General features: G+C 38.0%; 1 protein-coding gene across 1 annotated transcript in view; it reads left to right on the forward strand.

Annotated features, from left to right (window-relative positions):
- Positions 1 to 21,933, forward strand: part of ZNF804A (zinc finger protein 804A) — a 311,199-nt gene extending 289,266 nt beyond the window's left edge. The window contains exons 3-4 of the mRNA XM_065927943.1: positions 16,713 to 16,843; positions 18,576 to 21,933. Coding sequence (XP_065784015.1) covers positions 16,713 to 16,843; positions 18,576 to 21,783 — 3,339 coding nt within the window. The 3' untranslated portion in view covers positions 21,784 to 21,933. The remainder of the gene's footprint in view (positions 1 to 16,712; positions 16,844 to 18,575) is intronic.
- The last annotated feature ends 233 nt before the right edge of the window (positions 21,934 to 22,166 follow it).

Genomic DNA, 22,166 nt, shown 5'->3' on the forward strand with positions numbered 1-22,166 from the left:
AAGTTACCATTTCATTGCCAAGAGATATCACAGGGGTGAATGTGGAACCCACTGTGGCTTAGAAGTTTGTCCTATCTCACAAATCGAAACAATTATATCTAAAAGGTTCTATGGGTATAATTTCTATGGTCCTGGCTAGGGACAAACCTGGTTTGCACTCAAGGAAGTCACCAGTTATGGCTTCCCACCAAGTATTAATAAATCCTTCACACTCTTCTCAGCTCAAATACAGTTTTCAAAATAGGAGTTATTTCCAGTTATAAGCAAAATTGTCTAGTAACACAATATTCCATCTTTATTATATGCCTAAGAAACAACTATAAGTCATACCAAGGTTAAATTACTCCATAGAGATGTTTGCTAACTCTTTACTCATTTTTATTATAAATACATGATAAATCTTTTATAATTATATATATAAATATATTATTAACAGAGAGAAAAAGAAAAGGTATATATTTATTTCTATATAGTGTGATATTGTACTTCTCACAGATTTTGAGTCCTACTGTCCTTACATATTACTTTCCCACCATACATATGCCAAAGAGATGATTAAAATATTAACCAAACCACTATTATTCCATGATGTTAAAGACCATGTATGTAAAACTCCACCAGATTTGTTTTATCTTTTTGTATCGCATATAACGATTTACCTGTGCATTTTCAGGGATCTTGGAAGTATTTGGAACACTCTATTTATGTGATAAGTCACTTCAGTCATGTGTGACTCTTTGCGACCCTACGGACTATAGCCTGCCAGGCTCATCTGTCCTAAGGGTCTCCAGGCAAGACTCCTGGAGTGGATTGCCATGCCCTCCTCCAGGGGAGTGTGCCAACCCAGGGATCAAACCTGCGTCTCTTACATCTTCTGCATTGGCTGGTGGGTTCTTTGCCACTAGCACCGCTATTTATTAGGCCATAAACTAGAATGTGGGGTTCCCAAATAGCACTAGTGGTAAAGAAACCACCTGCAGGTTCAATCCCTGGGTTAGGAAGATACCCTATAGAAGGAAATGGCAATCAACTCCATTATTCTTGCCTGGAAAATTCCATGAACAGAGGAGCCAGGCAGGCTACATCCCTTGGGATCACAAAGAGTTGAATGCAACTAAATGATTAAGCACACACAACCATGAATGTATGATAGGAAGATATGTACAATGATAATTTTTGTTTCAGCTTTAAAGTATATCTATTATTTATATTTCAAATTGAAATTTAAAAGACTCAAAGTAAAACAGGCTTACAAGGGGGAAAAGCATCAAAATAGCATATGATGGAAAACAAAAGTATAATACTTCGGATTTTACTTTACAAAGAAAAAATATTCATTAACATTTCTATATTTCTAGCAGTCTTAGTCTTCTATAGCTGCTGATGTGCTCTGCTCAGTCGTTTTAGTTGTGTCTGACTCTGTGCAGCCCCATGGACTGGAGACTGCCAGATTCCTCTCTCCATGGGATTCTCCAGGCAAAAATACTGGACTGGGTTGCCATACCCTTCTCCAGGGGATCTTCTGGACCTAGGAATCAAACCTGTGTCTCTCATATCTCCTGCACTGACAAACGGGTTCTTAACCACTAGTGCCACCTGGGAAGCCCTCTACACCTACAGATACATTTTTATTGTAAAATCCTGACCATGCTATTTTAAAAACTAGCATTATAATGCAACAATATTCTGGATATATTAAACTCTTAGCATTACTGGTAGTTCAGTTCAGTCACTCAGTTGTGTCCGACTCTTTATGACCCCATGAACTATAGCACGCCAGGCCTCCCTGTTCATCACCAACTCCCAGAGTTTACCCAAACCCATGCCCATTGAGTTGTAGGTGCCATCCAACCATCTCATCCTCTGTTGTTCCCTTCTCCTCCTGCCTTCAATCTTTCCCAGCATCAGGGTCTTTTCAAATGAGTCAGCTCTTTGCATCAGGTGGCCAAAGTATTGGAGCTTCAGCTTCAACATCAGTCCTTCTAATGAACACCCAGGACTGATGTCCTTTAGGATGGACTGGTTGAATCTTCTCACAGTCCAAGGGTCTCTCAAGAGTCTTCTCCAACACCACAATTCAAAAGCATCAATTCTTTGGCGCTCAGCTTTCTTTATAGCTGAACTTTCACATCCATACATGACCACTGGAAAAACCATAGCCTTGACTAGACGGACCTTTGTTGGCAAAGTAATGTCTCTGTTTTTTAATATGCTGTCTAGGTTGGTCATAACTTTCCTTCCAAGGAGTAGGCATCTTTTAATGTCATGGCTGCAATCACCATCTGCAGTGATTTTGGAGCCCAGAAAAACAAAGTCAGCCACTGTTTCCCCATCTATTTGCCATGAAGTGATGGGACCGGATGCCATGATCTTAGTTTTCTGAATGTTGAGCTTTAAACCAACTTTTTCACTCCCTTGTTTCACTTTCATTAAGAGGTTCTTTAGTAACTGCATGGTATTTCCTTATAAAATTGAACCATAATTTTAAATATACTTTTGGCTACTGAAGTTGTTTGTGTATTTTTTAAAATAAAAGTGTCAATATTTCTTAGACTCAAATTTCCATCACTTTGTCTGTATACCAAAGATCTTATTGAGATTTTTGCTAACAAATTTTCGAAGCCTCCTATTGTATGAGAAGTTAGTCACTGCAATCCTATGCCAATTGAATTTGACAAGCATTCATGAGTACTTACAATGTGCAAGACACTTCCGATCCAGCACTTAAGAAAATGAACTGAATTGGTTGGAAAAATCAGTTTTAGACATAACACATACAGATTGCAAAGACTTTTATATTAGAAATAGAATGAGTTTTTGTCCATAAAGAGAAACTTGAGTTAATGGAATCCAAAGAATGAGAGGCCTTGGGGAAAGATATTGTTCAGATCTGATATGCCATTAGGAGATTAGATGCCTCTAAAGCTGCCAAGAGACAAGTCCAAAAGATATGCATTCATGATAGTAATGGGAAAAGAAATTTTAAAAAGAAGCTTCCACAGGTTCACTCAGCATAAAACCATTGATTAAATAATGACTAGAAGGAAATTACACATTGAAGTGTGATACCATTCACTTGAATATCTTAACCTTCCCTGAAGAAATATATTTGCTAACATTCTAATAGAACCCCTGCCTAGTGTCTTCCAAGAGAGATAAATTGATTCAGGAAATAGAGATGGTGATTGAGTTGTAATTCTTTGAAGGTATTACTCTGTGTAAGATAGAAAGCATACTTAGATTTTTCAAAAACCATTAAAAATAGTTCTTGATAGAAACAACTCTCGGGAATTTAAAGGAAATGGTAAGCCTGTGGAAACAGTAATACTGGGCAGTATATTGACTTACTAAGGTATATGAATATGGGAACAGTAGTAGTGAACCAATTTAAAAGAGTAATGGATTTACTTGTAGTGAAGAAAATACTTAACAAGGTAATTATTATTGTTGTTCTAAATACACATTTTATTTGATAAAATCTAAGTCCATCTTAAAAGATGATGTTGAAAACATCAATCTTGGAATGTAAAAATTAGAAGGAACTTTAGATATCATCAGCAACTTCATCTGAGGGACCAAATTTCTAGAATATGAAATTAATTATCCAGTCATACATCTAGTAAGTCAGTATATAAAGCTAAGATTCCATTTAGCTGCAAATAAAAGTAAAATCAGGTAAAGTTGGCTTTTACTTTTTTTACAAGCTACATAGGTAATCCATCCTAGTATAATACATAATTCAATGATGCTATTAGTGGAGAGGGAATCTTTTTTTTATTTTTTGCTTTGCTATCTTCAGAATCTAGGTCTTCTCTGTCAAGCTGACAGCTTAACAGCTGAAAAGATGTTTGTTTCCCATCTAAGACTCACAGTTACATATGGGTAGGAAGTGAAAAACATAGTGAAAAAAACATAAATTTTTTTTTAATGAGACTTGTTTTTTAGGTATATGCTCCTCAGGCATCTGCTTACAATTCCATTAGTGAGGCTTGTGTCACATACCCACACATTTCAGGGAGGTTGAAATTTTTATTATTTTAATTCAATATCCTCCTATCCCCCCCCAAAAAAATTGGAATTCTACTAATGAATTAGAGGATGTAAGGATATAATATGAAGGCAATCTGCATTGTTCACCACAAATATCATATCTAGATATCCATCTTCTGATGAAAATCTGTATTAATCAGGGTTTGCCAGAGAAACAGAGAGTAATCTTTCTCTCTCTCTTTAGTCACTAAGTCATGTCCAGCTTTTGTGACCCCATGGACTATAGCCTGCCAGGCTCCTCTGTCCATGGGATTCTCCAGGCAAGGATACTGGAGTAGATTGCCATTTCCTTCTCCAGGGGATCTTCCCGACCCAGGAATCGAACCGGGGTCTCCTGCATTGCAGGCAGATTCTTTACCAACTGAGCTATGAGGGAAGCCAATAGAGCTAATAGAATATATCTATTTATCTATCTATCAGTCTGTCTATCTGTTCAGTTCTTTTGAAGAACTGGCTCACACATTGTGGTAGCTGACAAGTCCAAAGTCTGCCAGGTTGGAAACCTAAAAAACCTGTTGGGAACCTGTTGTAGTCTAAAGTCTAAAGGCTGTCTGCAACAGACTGAATGAAGTCCACTCACATTATGGAGAGTAATCTGCTTTACTATGATTTAAGGAATAAATCTTATTACTCATCTGATTTAATGTTTATTGCATGTAAAAATGATCTTAGATGAGATTAGTATCTAAAAATGTACTGATTTAAATTTTAATCTCATCTGAAAAATTTCTTCACAGTGGTATCTGATACCTAGTCTGGTATTTGACCAAATATCTGGGTATTGTGGCCTAGCCAGCTTGACACACAGTTTTCTATCTTAAGTCTTTCTTTCATCAATTTGGCACCTATAGATATCTCCTTTAGTTCAGTTCACTCGCTCTGTCGTGTCCAACTTTGCTACCCCATGGACTGCAGCAGGCCAGGCTTCCCTATCCATCACCAACTCCTGGAGCTTGCTCAAACTCATGATATCCCCTTAAATTATACTTAATATCTAAACAAAGACAACAATAGGTAACATGCTTCCTAAAATAAACGTATCCTGTATACAAATGAAAATGCACTAATTTACTTCCCAGAAGAGGATTAAAATTCTTCTTCAGTAATGTTAGCTCTTCTTGCAATCCTGTTACTTAAATACTGTGATATAAATACAATACATCTTATATGATAACAGAATAAATGAAGAAAGAAAATGTATATGTATTTCATAACTAAATGAGGAAGAAATACCCATGACAATTATATTAATTAATATAACTAGTCATGTGATCATTGTTGATATTTATAACTGCTTTATTGCACTACTCATTCCTTTTGCTCTCAACAAGCATCTTAGCTGATCACAGTATTTTCCATGATGGAATGACTCAAACCTTCATTCCTGAGGGGACTGGACCATTACTAGTACTGTCTGAATTGAGTTGTAGTTTTTCATTGACCTTGAATCACAGGGCATGATGACTCTGGGACACCAAAAAGGATCTCCTGTATTCGAGACACAACTTTCCTCACCACTATTGTGGCTATTAGTTCATTGTCTCCCTGGTGATCAGGATCAGTCATCTCACCCAGCACAGCGTCACCCTTCTTTGCAGGTTGATTCAGTATAAAAAGCCCAAAACAGCAAAGTAAAAAATTTAATATCCAGTTCAGCAGAATAATTGATGTATCTCCTGGGTGGAATTATTCTCCAATTTGGAACTAAGACTTCTAGAACAGAAAAGCATAAGGTTATGGGTGCAGAAATCAAAGATTCTGCTAGTGGACCATGAGGGATAGTAGGGGACCCTAGGGGTGTGAGTGATGCCACCTCAATTTCCACCCCTTGTTTTTTGAATCCTTCAGTCCTGGTTATGGGAAAATTAGCACTATATATTGGACACTAATTCAGAGGACATAGAGCCTCTTGGAGAACCTTGCTCCATCCCTGCTAGGTATCAACACCTAGCAATTTAACTCTAGCTATAACTGAGCCTTCTAAAGGTCATTCCACCATTCTTTCAAACCAGCTACTTCAAAACAGTGGGGAACATGGTAAGACCAGTGAATTCTATGAGCATGGGCCCATTTCCACACTTTCTTTCTTTGCTGTGAAGAGTTTCTTAATCAGAGCAATGATCAAGAATGTGTAGTACCATAATAATGGAAATGGAGTTCTGTAGGTCCATAGTTTGCAGTTGCTGTTGTTTTTAATTTTATTTGCTTGTTTGACTGCATTGGGTCCTAGTTGAGGCACACAGGATCTTCATTGCATCATGTGGCGTCTTTTCCTCGCAGCTCACAGACTCTCTAGTTGTAATGCACATGCTTAGTTGCTCTGCAGCATGTGGGACCTTAGTTTCCCAGTCAGGGATTAAACCTGCATCCCCTGCGTTACAAGGCAGATTCTTAACCACTGGACAACCAAGGAAGTCCACATAGACTATAGTTTTGACAGAAGTGTTACAGGGAAGGTAAGTTCATATCCAGAGTAAATGTCTACTTCAGGAAGAGCAAAACTACTGCCTCTTTTTTTTTTTTTTTTTTCCAGAAGGATACTGCCCAGTGTAATTAACCTGCCACCAGCTAATAGCTGATCACTCCAGGGAACAATGACATCTTGGGGACTCAGTGTTGATTTCGATTACCAGCAGAGTGGGCAGAGTTTCAATCAGAGTAGCCCTGGCTCACAGCCAGTATGAAGCTGGGGTTCTCAGTCCCACAAACACAAAGAAATTAACTCTACCAACAACCTTAGGGAGGTTGTGAGAATATTTTTTTCCAACACAAGTCTCCAGATGAGAAAATATCTTGATCAACAACTTGATTGAGCACAGAACAGGCATATTCATCTACAGAAATATGGAGAAAATAATGCATGCTGTTTATAGCTGTTAAATTTGTGGTAATTTTTTAAACAGAAATAGAGAATAAGCCAATGTGTTCTCTTGGCAAAACTCTATTAGCCTTTGCCCTGCTTCATTCCGTACTCCAAGGCCAAATTTGCCTGTTACTCCAGGTGTTTCTTGACTTCCTGCATTTGCATTCCAGTTCACTATAATGAAAAGGACATCTGTTTTGGGTGTTAGTTCTAAGAGGTCTTGTAGGTCTTCATAGAACCATTCAGCTTCGGCTTCTCCAGTGTTACTGGTTGGGGCATAGGCTTGGATTACCATGATATTGAATGGTTTGCCTTGGAAATGAACAGAGATCATTCTGTCATTTTTGAGATTGCATCCAAGTACTGCATTTCGAACTCTTTTGTTGACTATGATGGTTACTCCATTTCTTCTAAGGGATTCCTGTCCACAGTGGTAGATATAATGGTCATCTGAGTTAAATTCACCCATTCCAGTCCATTTTAGTTCACTGATTCCTAGAATGTTGACATTCAGTCTTGCCATCTCCTGTTTGACCACTTCCAATTTGCCTTGATTCATGGACCTACCATTCCAGGTTCCTCTGCAATATTGCTCTTTATAGCATCGGATCTTGCTTCTATCACCAGTCCCATCCACAACTGGGTGTTGTTTTTGCTTTGGCTCCATCCCTTCATTCTTTCTGGAGTTATTTCTCCACTGATCTCCAGTAGCATATTGTGCACCTACCGACCTGGAGAGCTTCTCTTTCAGTATCCTATCATTTTGCCTTCTCACACTGTTCACGGGGTTCTCAAGGCACGAATACTGAAGTGGTTAGCCATTCCCTTCTCCAGGGGACCACATTCTGTCAGCCCTCTCCACCATGACCCGACTGTCTTGGGTGGCCCCACACGGCATGGCTTAGTTTCATTGAGTTAGACAAGACTGTGGTCCTGTGATCAAGCGGGCTAGTTTTCTGTGATTATGATTTTCGTGTGTGCCCTCTGATGCCCTCTCGCAACACCTACCGTCTTACTTGCATTTCTCTTACCTTGGACGTGGGGTATCTTCTCACGGCCGCCCCTCCTGACCTTGAACCTGGAGTAGCTCCTCTCGGCCCTCCTGCGCCGGTGCAGCAGCCGCTCCTTGGAGGTGGGGTAGTTCCTCTCGGCCGCTGCTCCTGCGCTGTCGCAGCCTGGTGCTTTCGGCGCTGACCTTGGGTGAGGGGTAGCTACTCACGGCTGCGCTTCTGCGCGGTCAGTCACAGCCAGAGTTTTGCCAAGAGAACACACTGGTCATAGCAAACACCCTCTTCCAACAACACAAGAGAAGACTCTACACATGGACATCACCAGATGGCCAACACCGAAATCAGATTGATTATATTCTTTGCAGCCAAAGATGGAGAAGCTGTATAGAGTCAGCAAAAACAAGACCTGGAGCTGACTGTGGCTCAGATCACGAACTCCTTGTTGCCAAATCCAGACTTATATTGAAGAAAGTAGGGAAAAATCTCTAGACCATTCAGGTATGACCTAAATCAAATCCCTTATAAATATACAGTGGAAGTGAGAAATAGATTTAAGGGACTAGATCTAATAGACAGAGTGCCTGATGAATTATGGATGGAGGTCTGTGATATTGTATGGGGGGCAGAGATCAAGAACATCCCCACGGAAGAAATGCAAAAGGCAAGACCGTTGTCTGAGGAGACCTTACAAATAGCTGTGAAAAGAAGAGAAGCAAAAAGCAAAGGAGAAAAGGAAAGATATTCCCATTTGAATGCAGAGTTCCAAAGAATAGCCAGGAGAGATAACAAAGCCTTCCTCAGAGATCAATGGAAAGAAATAGAGGAAAACAACAGAATGGGAAAGACTAGAGATCTCTTCAAGAAAATTAGAGATACCAAGGGAACATTTCATGCAAAAATGGACTCAATAAAGGACAGAAATGGTATGGACCTAACAGAAGCAGAAGATATTAAGAAGAGGTGGCAAGAATACAATACACAGAACGGTACAAAAAAGATCTTCATGATCCAGATAATCACAACGGTGTGATCACTCACCTAGAGCCAGACATCCTGGAATGTGAAGTCAAGTGGGCCTTAGAAAACATCACTATGAACAAAGCTAGTGGATGTGATGAAATTCCAGTTGAGCTATTTCAAATTCTGAAAGATGATGCTGTCAAAGTGCTGCACTCCATATGCCAGCAGATTTGGAAAATTCAGCAGGGGCCACAGGACTGGAAAAGGTCATTTTTCATCCCAATCCCTAAGAAAGGCAATCCCAAAGAGTGCTCAAACTACCACACAATTGCACTCATCTCACACGCTAGTAAAGTAATGCTCAAAATTCTCCAAGCCAGGCTTCAGCAATACGTGAACCGAGAACTTTCAGATGTTCAAGCTGATTTTAGAAAAGGCAGAGGAACCAAATATCAAACTGCCAATATCTGTTAGATCATCGAAAAAGCAAGAGAGTTCCAGAAAAACATCTAGTTCTGCTTCATTGACTGCGCCAAAGCCTTTGACTGTGTGGATAACAATAAACTGTGGAAAATTCTGAAAGAGATGGGAATACCAGACCACCTGACTTGCCTCTTGAGAGACCTGTATGCACGTCAGGAAGCAACAGTTAGACATGGAACAACAGACTGGTTCCAAATAGGAAAAGGAGTACGTCAAGGCTATATATTGCCACCCTCTTTATTTATCTTATATGCAGAGTACATCATGAGAAATGCTGGGCTGGAAGAAGCACAAGCTGTAATTAAGAATGCTGGGAGAAATATCAATAACCTCAGATATGCAGATGACACCACCCTTATGGCAGAAAGTGTAGAGGAAATAAAAAGCCTCTTGATGAAAGTGAAAGAGGAGAGTGAAAAACTTGGCTTAAAGCTCAACATTCAGAAAACGAAGATCATGGCATCTGGTCCTATCACCTCATGGGAAATAGATGGGGAGACAGTGGAAACAGTGTCAGACTTCATTTTTTTGGGCTCCAAAATCAGCGCAGATGGTGACTGCAGCCATGAAATTAAAAGACGCTTACTCTTTGAAAGGAAAGTTATGACCAACCTAGATAGCATATTAAAAAGCAGAGACATTACTTTGCCAACAAAGGTCAGTCTGGTCGAGGCTATGGTTTTTCCAGTGGTCATGTATGGATGTAAAAGTTGGAGTGTGAAGAAAACTGATCGCCAAAAAATTGATGCTTTTCAACTATGGTGTTGGAGAAGACTCTTGAGAGTCCCTTGTACTGCAAGGAGATTCAACCAGTCTATCCTGAAGGAGATCAGTCCTGGGTGTTCATTGGAAGGACTGATGTTGATGCTGAAACTCCAATACTTTGGCCACCTGATGCGAAGAGTTGATTCATTGGAAAAGACCCTGATGCTTGGAGGGATTGGGGGCAGAAGGAGAAGGGGATGATAGAGGATGAGATGGCTGGATGGCATCACCGACTCGATGGGCATGAGTTTCAGTAAACTCTGGGAGTTTGTGATGGACAGGGAGGCCTGGCGTGCTGCAATTCATGGAGTCGCAAAGAGTCGGACACGACTGAGCGACTGAACTGAACTGAGAGAATAAGCCTAATAGAAAATCTTCCCTAATCACGCTATTTGAAATTGTGGCCCCATGGACCATAGCCTGCCAGGGTCCTCTGTCCATGGGGATTCTCCAGGCAAGAATACTAGAGTGGGTTGCCATGTCCTCCTCCAGGGTATCTTCCCATCCCAGGGATCGAACGCAGGTCTGCCGCATTGCAGGCTGATTTTTTTTTTTACTATCTTAGCCACCTGGGAAGCCCTTATTTCCTACACCCTCAGCTTAAATTCATTTCATCCACAGCACTTTTCACTATCTACTATACTATACAACTGAATATTTATAAGTTTTAATGTACGTTTCTCTCAACTGTAACAAAAAATTCATGCAAGGGACAGAGTTTTTATCCTCCTTTGTCACACATATATCAGCAGTGCTTAGAATAACAGCTGACAGGTAATGGGCACTCAAGAAGTATTAGTTGAAACATAAATGAATATTTGCAATACATCCCAATGAACCTGACCTAAAGAGTTAGGCTTATTGAATAACATGTGGCAGAGTAAACATAGGAGATAAACCACATGAAATATTCCCTGAAATCCTGATTACAGTCCGGTTCTACCACTTGCACACAACTGTGAACAAGTCTAAAATTTGCTTAACTTTAGTTTTCTCATCTCTAAATATGGATAATAAGGCTAGCTTTGTTTGCTTTCATGCTTGTTTTCAAAGTAATGCATATAATACTGTGTAATAAATTTTAAGGAACAGTATTAATTTTAAATGAAGAAATACAGGTGGCTGATATGTTTGTAAAATTATTTCAACTTCCCAGTAAGCAAATGAATTATAGCAAAACATTAAATCATATATCACTTATTGACTGTCAACAAGTATATCTTAGTATATATAATGTATCATTTATTGCCTGTCATCCCTCTAAATTAAACAAATTTTGAGGGATGCTGCCCAGTATTGGATAAGGTATATATTCTCATATACTGTTGGGAGCAGTGCAATGATGGTATAAGGCTATGTACCGTGGTTTGGAAAATCTCAAAAAAGTGCATTTTGATCTTTTATTTTAGTGTTTCTTATAGGAACCTGTCTTTTGGGTGTAATTAGACAGGTACACAATATACATGTAAGAATGTTCATGAAAGTTTGGTTTGCAACTGTAAAACAATGTAATTTATCTAAATGTTTAAACACAAACTGAGGAGTCATTTAAGTGCTACTTTTCTCTCTTTTGCTTTTTCTCTGTTTCTCACATTGATTAAACCTTTGCCACTCTCTAAACACCATCACTAAAGTGAGGCTGGAATCGTTATAACTTTCCCAGCCATCCAGTTCCATAGGTTTGCCTGAGACCATATCTGAGGATTAATGGCCTGTGTTGCCCTTGTGACATTCTGTTTCTCTATAGACTAAGAGAGGTAAATCAGTGGGAAAGTAGAATAGATCCTCTGAGATGGTATCATAGCCAAAGAATATTGATTTCTGTTTTTTCTTTCTTTAGTGCATATTTTCAAAGTATATATTGAATTATATGTGAGCATACATTACAATTTTTTTTGCAACTCCGGGAATTGGTGATGAACAGAGAGGCCTGGAGTGCTGCGATTCATGGGGTCACAAAAAGTTGGACACGACTGAGCAACTGAACTGACCTGAACTGAGAGAGACCACATCCTCCCACAAGTTCCTTTTAACATATTTTTAGCTTTCTAATTCTTTCTGACTGTCATTCCTGTCTTGACATTTATCACCAATAATTTTTTTTTGGAATGATTCTCAATAAATTGTTGAGGAAACTTTTGAAATAGCATTGATATTTCCATAAGCCTCACCGGTATAATCTTGTATATTCCTTTGTGTGGAACTTAAGTTTTCTTTCCATTTGACATTCTCAGAAGAATTCACTTGGTTTCTATTTTTTTTACTTTTCAAAAATACTCTTATAGTTATAAAATATGATGTAGGACTTTATTTTGCTGCAGAAAAATGCAAGAAAGGATTAAAGACTGAAAAATTATATCCTAAAACTGACCAAAGTATTTGGCCAGACCTAAAACCTCTGCAGCTTCCCAGGTAGCTCAGTGGTGAAATAATCTGCCTGCCAATGCAGGAGATGCAGGAGACTCCACTTTGATCTTTGGTCATGAAGATCCCCTGCAGAAGGAAATGGCAACCCACTCCAGTATTCTTTCCCAGAGAATCCTGTGGACAGAGGAACCTGGCAGGCTACAGTCCATAGAGTCAGAAAGAGTCGGACATGACAGCACACACAGCATATATAACCTCTACAACTAAGTAGTCCCTAAATATTAGTCAAGTTTATTTACCTTGATATTAGGAAGTCTGTCACCAAGATCAGAAAAATGCTAGGTATGTAGAGGGAGATTGAGATCAATAGGAACATTTGAATGTAGTTTGGTGGATCCAACCAGTCCATCCTAAAGGAAATCAGTCCTGAATATTCATTGGAAGGACTGATGCTGAAGCTGAAACTCTAATATTTTGGCCACCTGATATGAAGAACTGACTTACTTGAAAAGAACCTGGTGTTGGGAAAGATTGAAGGCAGGAGGAGAAGGGGACGACAGAGGATGAGATGGTTGGATGGCATCACCAGCTCAATGGGCATGAGTTTGAGTAGGTTCCAGGAGTTGGTGATGGACAGGGAGGCCTGGCATGCTGCATTCCATGGAGTCGCAAAGATTCGAACATGACTGAGTGACTGAACTGAACTGACAACCTCTGAAGACAAAAACAGCATTTGCGTTTTTCTCTTAATCATTATTTTAAGAGCTGATTCTGCCATGTCAATCACTCAGCTATTTCACAGTTATACCACAACTGTTTTGGCATTTGAAAATAGAGAGACTCCTTGATATTTAACTATTATGTCAGTAGAAATGGATTAAGTAAAATCATAATGGTTAATTTGAAACAGTAAATAGTGGATTCTTAGCAATTTCATATACTTGCTTTAGAAAAGCTTTGTTTTTTGTTAGAAGCATTATACTTTTAACTTGCATATATATATATATATATACATATATAACAGAGATTAACATTTATTCTAAAAGTTTTATTAAAAATAGTCATCTATTTTTCTTAATTATATCAACTTCCCGAAGGATCTAGTAGGAAAAATTATGTTTGATTGCTAAAATATTGCTATATATAAATAGAACTCCTTAAAAACTTTGAATGTTAGTTATTAGTTCTTTCATTGATATTGCAGCATTCTTGCTTTATTTCACTTGGCACTTCGATTTTTAAAATATCTATTTCAGAGAGTTTATCTTCTATTGTCTTCAAATTCTCTCTTAGCATCCTCCTCCTAATCTGACCTTCTCTTGATTGACTGTCTGTTTCTTACAATGGCAGGTGTTATTTCTCAGTAAAGGTAATGAATATTCTTTAGGTCATTCAATTATGCACATCCAATAAGTCACTAATTCTACATTTTCTCTCCACTACAACTCCTTTAGAAAAGGTTTTTAATGTTTTTAGCTGGTTCATATTAAAATTCTATTTATTGGTCACTATGTCTTTAATTTTACTCTATGGCAAAATTTCATGCATACTGATGCCAAAAGAATCCTAATAAAATGAAAATTGTATCATGGCAAAACAAAATAGAAAGAAAATCCTGTTGTGACATTGAATTGCTTAAACTCCCCTTAATGTTTTCTACACTCACATTAAGTCATATGTTAGATAGAGTCCCCCAGGATTTGGTTGGACCTTATAATTCATTAAGTTTTGCTACTTCCACACATACACTCTGCTGTAGCCATGCTTCTTTAAATCATGCAATTTTTCAGAATCTGCATGCTCTTATTTCTATGTTATACAAAACTGTTTTATTTCCCCTGAAATATCCTCCCACTTCCAACATTCAACCCTTCTTCTCCATGTTTTTACATCCCTTAAAACCTACATCAGATGTGGCTTTTCTCAGGTAGCCTACCTAGGGATTTTGGGTGCACCCCTATACTGTCATCATAAGTCACAAAAAAATTTCCTCAACCACTTAATGCCCTTATATTTTCCTGTGTGCCTTTTCTACCTATTTTTGTGAAATGATATATAAGTTCACTTGTCCACACACACAGTCACAGACACAAACACACACACATACCAGATAAAGGCAAAAACATATCTTTTACCTTTTAAAAAATATCCTAGCCATTTAACAGAGTAACCATGGCTGGTGATCAATAAGTTGTTGAATGAATTTTGATATGACCTCAAGATTTTAGGAGACAGAGATAACCAAGACCATGAACATCTAAAATTTAGAATTAAAACTTTCTTGCCCTTTTATACTCTAATTCTACATATTTTAAAAATCAATAAATAATTGAATATGTGTTATAAAATTGCAGCTACTCTTGTTATATCAATATGATAATATGTCAAAATTTTACTTTTATGAAATACTAGCACAAGTTAGACATTTATGACATGGTCTTTATTTTATTTAAATTAAACTCTAAATAAACTCTTTCACAAATATGTCAATGCAAATTATCTCAAAAGTTGTTGTTCAGTCACTTAATGGAAATGTGATTAGTATATGCTTTATTCTCTTAAAGTCCTATTTTAAAACTCTGATATATCATGATGGCATGACATGTGTTCCACAGGAAAATATAGTACTTAAAAAAAATTAAGTTTTAATGGTTGTATACTGTTTCTGTGAAAGACTATAGTGAAAATATTTGGGGCATGGGACCACTTTGGTATCTCTTAAATCATGCCACATACTTGGCTATTTGTCAGTTCTATTCAACTTGACATGTTATTTTTCTGCCCTTCAATCCCAAACCCCAGCTCCTTTAATAAGGATGAAATATACGCTCAATGTAGAAAGAATTTTCACAAAAATACTGTTAATTTTCTTCCTCCATCTTGAATTATTTGAGAAATATGCCTGATATTTGAGGGAAGGGATTATTTTAAATCACATTATTTGCGGGAATTTGCCTTGTAGATTCACGTAAGACATTTACTCTTCTTCGGTTCAGTTCAGTCGTTCAGTCGTGTCCGACTCTTTGCGACTCCATGAATCGCAGCACGCCAGGCCTCCCTGTCCATCACCAACTCCCAGAGTTTACTCAAACTCATGTCCATCGAGTCGGTGATGCCATCCAGCCATCTCATCCTCTGTCGTCCCCTTCTCCTCCTGCCTCCAATCCCTCCCAGCATCAGGATCTTTTCCAATGAGTCAACTTTTCGCACGAGGTGGCCAAACTATTGGAGTTTCAGCTCTTAGAAAATATGAAAAAGATCAGATACCTTTCTAATATAGAGTATATCAACAGAAATAGAGGCACAGATATAGAAAACAAATGTAGGACACCAAGAAAGGAAGGAGGGGTGGGATGAATTGGGAGATTGGAATTGACATATATACATTGCTATGTATAAAATAGATAACTAAAGAGAACCTATTGTATAGCACAAGAAACTGTTAGTGCTCTTCGGTGACATAAATAGGAAGGAAATCCAAAAAAGAGGGGATATATGTATACATATGGCTGATTAATTTTCCTGCAGAGCAGAAAGTGACACAATATTGTAAAGCAACTGTACTCTAACACGAATTTTAAAATGATGAAATTTATTACGCTTAACTAAAATACACAAACTAATTGAATATGTGTTAAAAATTAGTTTTTAAAAAAAATTTTTTTAAGACTCCAACAACTTCCCAGATTGTGCTAGTGGTAAAGAACTTGCATGCCAATGCAGGAGTCGTAAGAGATACAGGTTCCCTGTATCTTCCTGAGTTGGGAAGGTCCCCTGGAGGAAGACATGGCAACCCACTCCAGTATTCTTGCTTGGAGAAGCCCATGAACAGAGGAACCTGGGGGACTGCAATCCATAGGGTGGCACAGAGTCGGACATGACTGAAGAGACAGCACTCATGCATGCACAAGACTCCAACACTTCATCTGCATTAGGCAGAGAACCTTGGCAGGCAACAATCAATAAGCAAAGATAAAATATCCAATTTACTAAGGCATAGGTATACCTTTTAATACAATGTAATGATGTGTTTCGGCACTTTTTCTACAAGCCAAAAATGCAAGAACATATTTTGTTAGAAGTAGATTGTCACAAATGCTGTACTTTCCTTGGATGAGATCAAAGATGATGCATTAGAAAATTTCAATAATAATAGTAACTTTGACATTACCATAGACTCAAATGCTATTAATCATTTTCGTATCTTTTAATAGAGGCTCAAAGAACTGAAACAAAGGGAATTTGCTCGAAATGTAGCATCTAAATCCAGGAAGGATGAAAGAAAACAGGAAAAGGCACTCCAACGCCTGCACAAGCTGGCTGAGCTAAGAAAGGAAACTGTGTGGTGAGTGTGCAGTAAAATGTTTTCTTAAAACATGACGACAAAAAAAGGAAATGAAGAAAGGACACAAATCTATTTATTTCTGTACCCAGAATAAGGCGATCACATTTTCATAACTTTCTGTGGCCTCTGAACAGTAAATTGAATTTGAGATTTAGGCAAACACCTGTTTAACGCCCATTTCAATAAAAAGTCAAATTGCTGCAATTTTAGTTTCTAAAAATTAATTTTGCACTATTTATCAAGTTGTGTTAATAGAAAGCCATTCTATCTCTTTAGTGAAATTCAAAACATTTGATTGAAGAAGAGATGTAAGCACAATCTCATAGCCCTTGTTATAAGTAGAGTTCTAAGAGAAATTTATTTTTTAATTGAAATTTGGAGAACTTTTATTTGAAATGACCTTTAAGAATACATATGGAAGGAGAAAGAGAAATAGTGTTAGGGGATACTGGCATATCAAAACATTGTTTGAGATGTCAGATTTTAAAAGTCAAAATAAAGTGTAAATATATCTGGAATCCTATAGTGAACTGTTAAAACCAAACATAACTGCTATTCAATTATACCAACCAGGTATTTTTATTCTGTGTAGTAAAAAATGAAAAATTATACAAGTGCAAGTTTACATTTCAGACTATTTTAGTACCTATGTAATTTAATGTCCTATAAGTAGCCTTTGCAAATGTAAAGCATAATATTTTAAGAGAAATAAACTTGATAATAAGACATGTACAGAAGAAACAAAACTTCTTATCTAAGTTACTTTTCTTAGCATACAGTACATATTTCACCTTACACATACACACACACACACACACACATTTTCCCCAATAATTTGGTGCCTCTTACAAGATGCAAATTAAGAATTAGTGGTGTTTGTTAATGTCATACAAGACAGTGAGCCAGTACATTGTGTTAAAGTTTAAAGAAATAATTTGATTAAAAAATTTGAGACCATTTATTACCTCTCAGAAACTAACATTTTAGAAAAGCAGGGAAAATTCTGCATAACATGATTCTTTTGGGGCAAAGATGATATTTAGTTAGTTCTTTGTTTATGTGCTGGACGGTATAGTTCTTTTTTTTTTATAGAAATTCACTATTTATGGTATCCTGTGATGCCAAATAAATGAAAACCACAACCTATATTTATTCTATATAATGGTATAATGGATAACTTCAGGATAATTTTTAAATATTAAGAATGACAATTCCAAAAGACTTAAAACTCTCATTAAGCATATCACCTAGTCTTGATAGATGCTCGATGAGCATTGGTTGAATTGTTGAACTGAATTCCCAGTCCTGTTTGCATCATGACTGAGAGTTTTTATTTTAACTACCTTCATATTCTCCATATAGGGCCAATGGTATTAAGTATTTGTGAATTAAAATATTTTTTAAGAGAATTCTGTATTCCAAAGTGTCACTGAAAAAGCCATGGGGGTAAAGAAAAATTTTTAGTCTGGAAACACTGGCTGAAAGTCTTTGACCATTGCTGTTAATAGCTGCAAAACTAACTTCAAGAGGTCATCACTAAGTGATCCCAAACAATATCCAAGAACTAAATTAAATTGCGATACTTGGAAGTCAATTGCACTACATGAGTGTAATTATCTTACAAAGATTTAAGAACTTGAAAAAAATCTTAGGATGACATTTCCAAGAGGTAAATGTTTGTTTTTCCTCAAAAGTGTCTTATCTGAAAACATATTTTTGTTTCTTTCTGTAGTGCTCCTGGAAGTGGCCCTATGTTCAAGTCAACGACTGTTACTGTGAGAGAAACTTGTAATGAAATTTCCCAAAGAGCTGTTGTGGATTCAGTTAATAACCAGGAAGATTTTAAATGCACTTTGATTCATAGCCAAGAGAAGGCTAAAGATGTTACCGCTCTTGCTGCGGATCCAGAAAGCACAGAGAGTTACATGGCCAAAAATAACCAACTTGAAGATCAAGCCCAGGGGATTCACAGACACAAAATTGGCTTTTCTTTTGCATTTCCAAAGAAAACATCCGTGAAACTGGAGTCCTCAGCTGCAGCCTTCTCCGAATACAATGATGATGCCTCTGTGGAAAAAGGATTTAGCAGAAAAAGTAGATTTGTCCCGGGTGCTTGTCATCTTCAACTATCTTCACCAACAGATGTGCTTTTGAATTCCGTGGAGAAAGCAAACTCTTTTCATCCACCAGAGGGAATGTGCACTGACAAAGAAACTGCTCAAACTCAAGAGATGAAAGAAGTTTCTAGTGAAAAAGATCCATTATTATTACCTCCATTTTGCCAGTTTCAGCTCCCTTCATCATCTGATGCAGATAATTGTCAACATTCAGTCCCTTCAGCAGATCAGATTTCACAAGAAGATGTTCTTATTAATGAAGACATACCTATAAATGGTAACACTTCTGAATTGCTAGGAAATAAATCCATAGTTCTTGATATGGCTAATGACAACATGTCTTTGCAAGCTACCACCAAGGAAACTGTTGTGACATCCATGATTGAAGTTGAAAATAAAAATCACGATCTGGACATGTTGACCCCTGTAAATTCTGAAGTGGATAATATAACCTTACATAAAAAAAAAGATTTATATAAAAGACCATGTGAGCCATTTATACCCGTACTTAACAAAGATGGATCCACAGTTCTTCAGTGGCCATCAGAAATGCTGACATACACCACCACTCAACCATCAATTTCCTATAGCTGTAATCCTCTCTGTTTTGACTTCAAGTCCACTAAATTAAACAGCAAGCTAGATAAAAATAAGCTGCCCTTAAGTGATCTTTCTTCTACACAGAAGGGAGAAGAAATTTACAAGAACCCAGTTTTGGATTGCAAGGACACATCTATGGCAGGACTCACTGATTATGAAATTGGAGGTGGCAGAAATGGATGTACCCAAGTCACTTCTCATTTGACTGATGATACTGTCTCCAATAGCTGTGATTCTGGAAAAAATGAGAGTTTGGGTCAGAAGTATAAAAATATTTCCTGTAAGATCAGAAAAACAAAAAAATATACTTTTACTAAAAATCAGATAAAGCGAGATGCTCTAGATGGGAAACACAACAAAATAAGATTGAAAAATACTCATGAACACTGGTTCCATAAAAGTAGAAGAAAGAAAAAAAGAAAGTTATGTCACCATAGTTATGGAGCGAAAACCAAAGAATCAGAAACTCGTTTCAACATGGAAACAGAAAATAGTTACACTGATGCAACTAGGAAAAATCTACTGGAAACAATTTCAGAAAAACAGTATTTAGCCACAGAGCAACTATTGGACTCACAGCAATTACCTGATAAAAGGCCCAAATCAACATCCACATACTTAAGTGAAAATGAAGAAACATGTAAAACCTGGAACACTGAATACAATAATAATAATATTATCAGTTCTAAAAACTACTGCAAAAACAGTTCAGTTGTTTTAAGTGGACAGTCCAATTCAACAATGATACATTCTGCAAAACATAATTTAACATACTCCAGAACATACTGTAGTTGGAAAGCTAAAATGTCCGGCTGTAGTCATGATCACAGATGCCTAGTTCTTCAGAATGAAATGAAATGCACGAGTCAGAGCCAGGCTGTTAAAAGAGGTTATAACTCTCTCATTAATGAGTCAGAAAGATGCCATCGAAAGCGTAGACAACATTCATATTCTTATTCTTCAGACGAAAGTTTAAATCGACAGAATTATCTGCCAGAAGAATTCTTGAGGTCACGTCGTGCGTCTGCTCCTTGCAAACCTAAGAGGAAACAGAGGAGAAAAAGAAGCAGATTCCATGTGGGTTTTGAAGCTTTGGAACTCAAAGAGAAAACAGATGATCCCAAGAAAGGCAATTCTTCCTTACATTACCGGGATAAAATAGTAAGTGAAGATGGAAAAGAGGAAGTAAAACCACAGGAAACTGCAGATGTCAAAAGGAACTCAGAACAACCAGACCAAGTAGAAAATAAAGTGGTTCTGCCCATCAGCAGTCCTCTTCCTTCTGAAACCAATGAGGAAGCCAAGCAGGTTGTAATGGAGACCACTTCTGGGGAACTGTCAGAGATTTCCAGTGAACCCGCCACATCAGCCTATACAGTTAGTGCCCCTGCAAAAGAAGGAATGGACAGTACCTTGCTTGAACACAAAGAAAGAAGTGAGGATACAAATATCAGTGAAAAGCAAATTCCCTTCAAGGTGCCTAATGTTGAAAGGAACTTTAGACAGTCACAACCTAAATCATACCTTTGTCATTATGAACTGGCTGAAGCCCTTCCACAAGGCAAGATGAATGAGGCATCGACTGAGTGGCTGTGTTTTAATTCAGGAATCCTTAATGCGCAACCACCGTTGCCATTCAAAGAAGCACACGTCAGTGGCCACACCTTTGTAACAGCAGAGCAGATCCTGGCTCCCTTAGCTTTACCAGAACAGGCGTTACTGATTCCGATAGAAAACCATGACAAGTTCAAAACTCTACCGTGTGAAGTGTACCAGCATATCATACCGCCCGGCATGCTGGCCAACAAGGTCAAGTTCACTTTTCCTCCAGCCGCCCTCCCGCCCCCCAGCACCCCTCTGCGGCAGCCCCTGCGTTCTACCTCCGTCACTGCTATCCACCACACTGTTCTACAGCAGCATGCGGCCGCTGCTGCAGCCGCCGCGGCAGCTGCAGCTGCGGGAACCTTTAAAGTGCTTCAACCACACCAACAGTTTCTGTCCCAGGTCCCAGCTCTCACCAGAACATCATTACCTCAGATCTCAGTAGGACCAAGGCTTTGTCATGGGGCTCAGCCAACTTTCGTTGCTCCTGCTCAGATGCCAGTCATCCCAGCTTCAGTCCTTCACCCTAGCCACCTGGCTTTCCCACCGCTGCCCCATGCCCTCTTCCCGTCCCTGCTCTCTCCGCACCCTACCGTCATCCCACTGCAGCCCCTATTCTAGTCATCACCATGAGAGGCAAAGAAAACATCCATGTGAAAACTCTGCCACATGTGTTCATGCTCATTAAGTGGATAATAGCCTACTTAAACGGTGGAAATAAACTAGCTAAAATATGGCTTCATTGATATGAAATCACTTACTATAAGTGTAATGATGCAAATAAATTCTTAAGCTTCTGATATATAATATTATTAAGGCATTGAATAGTTTGGAAATCAATATAATCTATGCTGTATATCAAAATGATGTCTTAAGAGTATGTATAATGTATATAAAATATATTTATAGTACTGTAATTTATGTTGTAAAGTATGCCCTTCATTTTTTTTAATCTTTGTGTATTTGCACCTATTTAATGTTTAGACAAAGCTGATGGCACTATG

This window comes from Muntiacus reevesi, chromosome 3 (assembly GCF_963930625.1).
Source record: "Muntiacus reevesi chromosome 3, mMunRee1.1, whole genome shotgun sequence".
NCBI lineage: Eukaryota > Metazoa > Chordata > Mammalia > Artiodactyla > Cervidae > Muntiacus > Muntiacus reevesi.